General features: G+C 44.9%; 1 protein-coding gene across 1 annotated transcript in view; it reads right to left on the bottom strand.

Moving 5' to 3' along the window:
* LOC109290317 (oxysterol-binding protein 2-like) overlaps nt 1–3,342 on the bottom strand; it is a 279,965-nt gene that overhangs the window by 78,715 nt on the left and 197,908 nt on the right. Inside the window, exon 3 of the mRNA XM_019506762.1 lies at nt 170–368. Within this exon, the coding sequence (XP_019362307.1) occupies nt 170–368 (199 nt within the window). The remainder of the gene's footprint in view (nt 1–169; nt 369–3,342) is intronic.

Genomic DNA, 3,342 nt, shown 5'->3' with positions numbered 1-3,342 from the left:
TCATGGCTTTCCTCCTCCACTGATTCCTTGGCTCACTGCTGACTGCTGAGCCTACAGTGTCACAGCAGCGGTAGCATTCCAAGGTACAGCACAAGGAGTTCTTGGAGTACCCATGTTCCCCCCATTAGCATCCCAGCCCTTTGGCAGCCCTGGGAAGGAGGCTGCTCACCCTTGGTAGTGTTGGTGATTCCTGTGGTGCTTGAGGATAGGCCAGGGGCTCCTCGGCAGGCTCGTTCCAAGCTGTTATGTTGTTTGGCTAACTGCTCAATCGTTTCCTCTAGGCGAATCCTCTGCTCTCGTTCATACTGTAGGGTCCGCTGCCATTTTCGACTGTGGGTCTCTGCTAACTCCAGAAAATCACGACAAGCCTGGGGAAACAAGAAATATATATCAGGCTCCCATGGGGCCAAGACCTGGCAATTACCAGTGCAAGACCCAATCAATTTGTCCCAGGAGCCAAGATGGGTACACATTACATCTTGAAACTGCCCATCCTTCTCCAACCACTCCATCCTGAGAAAGTTTTCAGTATGATTTTAAAAATGCCTTCTATTCAATGCTGCAGAATTGGTCCTCCTAGTAGTGATAAAATAGCTTCCCCACCAAGAAACCTCAAGTGCCTTTCCAAAAAACAGAAATCACTAGAGCATTCACCATGTGGATATTTTTGAAGCTAGTTGTTCATGCCACAGGTATAGGAAACACAAGGCCAAATTCTACTTTACAAATTCTACTTTACCTGTTAGGCATGCAAGGAAACTTAGGTCCACTAGCTAATTTTATAATATCCTGTCATCTTGCCCTTAGGTTTGAGTGACAACAAGGATGTACTCCTTTTACAATCACAGGACTGGGAATACAGTATGGGATGGATTCTAGATTGCCCTGAGGTGTCTAAATTCTGTTTTCACCTTTAGAGATTGCACTTTGTTTAAAAAATGGACAAATGTAGAGGGCTAAGACAAAAATCTTTCAATCCCCATCCTCAAGCCCTCTGCTCTTCCAGTCCTGGGCTCTGACACACACCCATTTTAACTAGCAGTTTCCATCTCTGGCCTCATACACACAGTTCTTCAGTCCTGATCTGCAACCCTCCCTGCAATTTCAGTCCTAAACTCCCCTATCCCAGAGATGCAGCTCTACCAATGCACCTCTATGCTGCTCTGCTGCTGCATCATCATCCTATTTCAGGCCTGTTCTAAGAAAACACCATCAGCTGTTCCAAACAGCACAGTATTTGGGGAGGGGGGGTAGAGACAAAACAGCCCTTTGGAAATAGGATAAGAATCCAGAGCGACAAAAAGCAAAGAGCTGCAAGAAGGGAGTGAACCTTTGTTTCTCCCTGAGTAAAGATAAAGAAAATGCCTCCTCCCCAACCTCTGCTGAAACAGAGTCCAGACAGGAATCCTGTCCCTTGGGTGACAATTAGAGACAACAGACAGCCGATTCTAAAAGCTTTGAAGCCTTTTCTCCCAAGGCAGAGAGAGGAGTTACGCTGCTAGTAGTGCTGTTCCTTTGCCTCTTGCACACAGCTGTCCCCAAAGCCTTCTGGTGCCCAGAAGATCAGAAAGGGGCTGCATCTGTGGCCTACAAGTACTATTCATTGGGAACATCTACGCGTGACACTATGGTGACATACTGTCAGGGGGCAAAAACTGTGACATCGCAGCTACATCGCCATAGTGAAGCACTCCCTCATTATAGCGTGTCACTACAGAGATGTAGCAGCTTAATATAACCAAGTGCTGCACGGATGGTGCAGTACACGCTATTACTGCACCATCATTTACTACTTCCAGAAGGAAGTACTAGATGACAGCACAGTAACAATGGTGCCGTATGGGCACATGTAGACATGCCCATTGTGTGTGCAAGCACTAGCAAGTTACCCCTTAATTCAACCCCAGAGTCTTGGGAGACTGGAATGTGCCAGACATGCTGACATCTACCCTGTCTCTGTAGCCATTTCCTTGCACACAAGTACACAGGTCACACAGGTCAGTAGGATTCAGCCACTAATCTAGGTCTTGCTGTACATGCCCTCTTTCTGTCCTATCCCACTAGGAATGTGACAGTATAAATATTAGGACTTAAGAAACTAAGGCTGCAGACAGATGTTACTAGCAGTCATCTTAATGGTATTACTGTCTTACTGTGTCAGCCCATTGCAGATTAAATAATATGTTATGGTAAATTATTCTAGATCTTCGCAGCAGTCCAGTTGATCACAGTAAAGTATGAATGAGGACGCTGAGTGGCTATAGGACTGGTAATCATATGCTGAGACTTTCAAATCCAATCCAAGTTGGTAGTGACCAGAGGTCATTCCCACTAGTTGAAAGGTCCATCTAATATCCGTTGATTGGTCTCTGGCCAGCTTCTAGTAGAGAGGTGTCTACACTAACTCCTTTGCTGATAGACTCAAGTCAGAACGAACCATGGTAACTGTATCTCTTCTCAATTATGGTGGAAAGAACAGGGTGCTATGAGGTAGGCTACATGGTTGCTGCCCCTGCCCCGCCTGTTCTGTGGATGAAGAGAAATTCCCAGGCCTCTCAGCATGATGCCTCTCACTAGCATAAGATTCCTGCAAACAGCACCACCACCACTGAAGAGAAGAATGGCCAACAGAAACCTATCAACCCCCAGAAGCTGCAATCACAGGCAAGCTGTTCCCCCTCTACAAGGTGTGTTGGAAAGTCAGTTCTACGCAGGCAAAGGGTTTATTTCCAGGTCCAAATCACTCACTCTAAGAGCACACACCAACTGCAGACTTCTTAAGCCTGATCAAGGGTTTTTAAACCTGAAAGCTTGCTAAAACATTTTTCTAACTATTTAAGTTGGTCTAATAAAAGATATCAGATTCACCCAAAGAACCTTGTCTGCCTATGTCCTTAGACCAACATGGCTACAACCTACATCCCTGTCACTCTTAAAGGAACACTTAAAAATGTTGCTCTTCTGTTGTCAAAATGAATAGTGAAGATCAAGGCAAATGAAAGAATAGAGACTAAATAGCTTTATTTTCAGTTTCTGTATTTTACAAGACTTTGTATCTAGCCAGTTTCATTGCTGCGTTTGAGATTCTTCTCAGGTTCAAAACTAAGCATGTGCATGCATATTCAATTGAGCCTCAGTTTTTCTCTTTCCTCTTGCTGTGTGAGACCCACACAAAGAACATGAAAAACTGTTTGCCTGTTTTAATAAAAAAATGTGTTTTAACCATCAGCAAAATTTGTGGGGACCCTTGCAGTGAAGACCGCTTGAAACTCTTGAGTGTCCAATCAAAATGGACATGAAACGTGCATCGCAGAGACCAACTGGCGGCTTTGGGAATGGTGT

The sequence above is a fragment of the Gavialis gangeticus genome, unplaced genomic scaffold (genome assembly GCF_001723915.1).
Source record: "Gavialis gangeticus isolate Ggan-Ray unplaced genomic scaffold, GavGan_comp1, whole genome shotgun sequence".
Taxonomy (NCBI): Eukaryota; Metazoa; Chordata; order Crocodylia; family Gavialidae; genus Gavialis; species Gavialis gangeticus.
The sequence above is the reverse complement of the archived record's forward strand: the minus strand, read 5'-3'. Positions and strand labels throughout refer to the sequence as shown.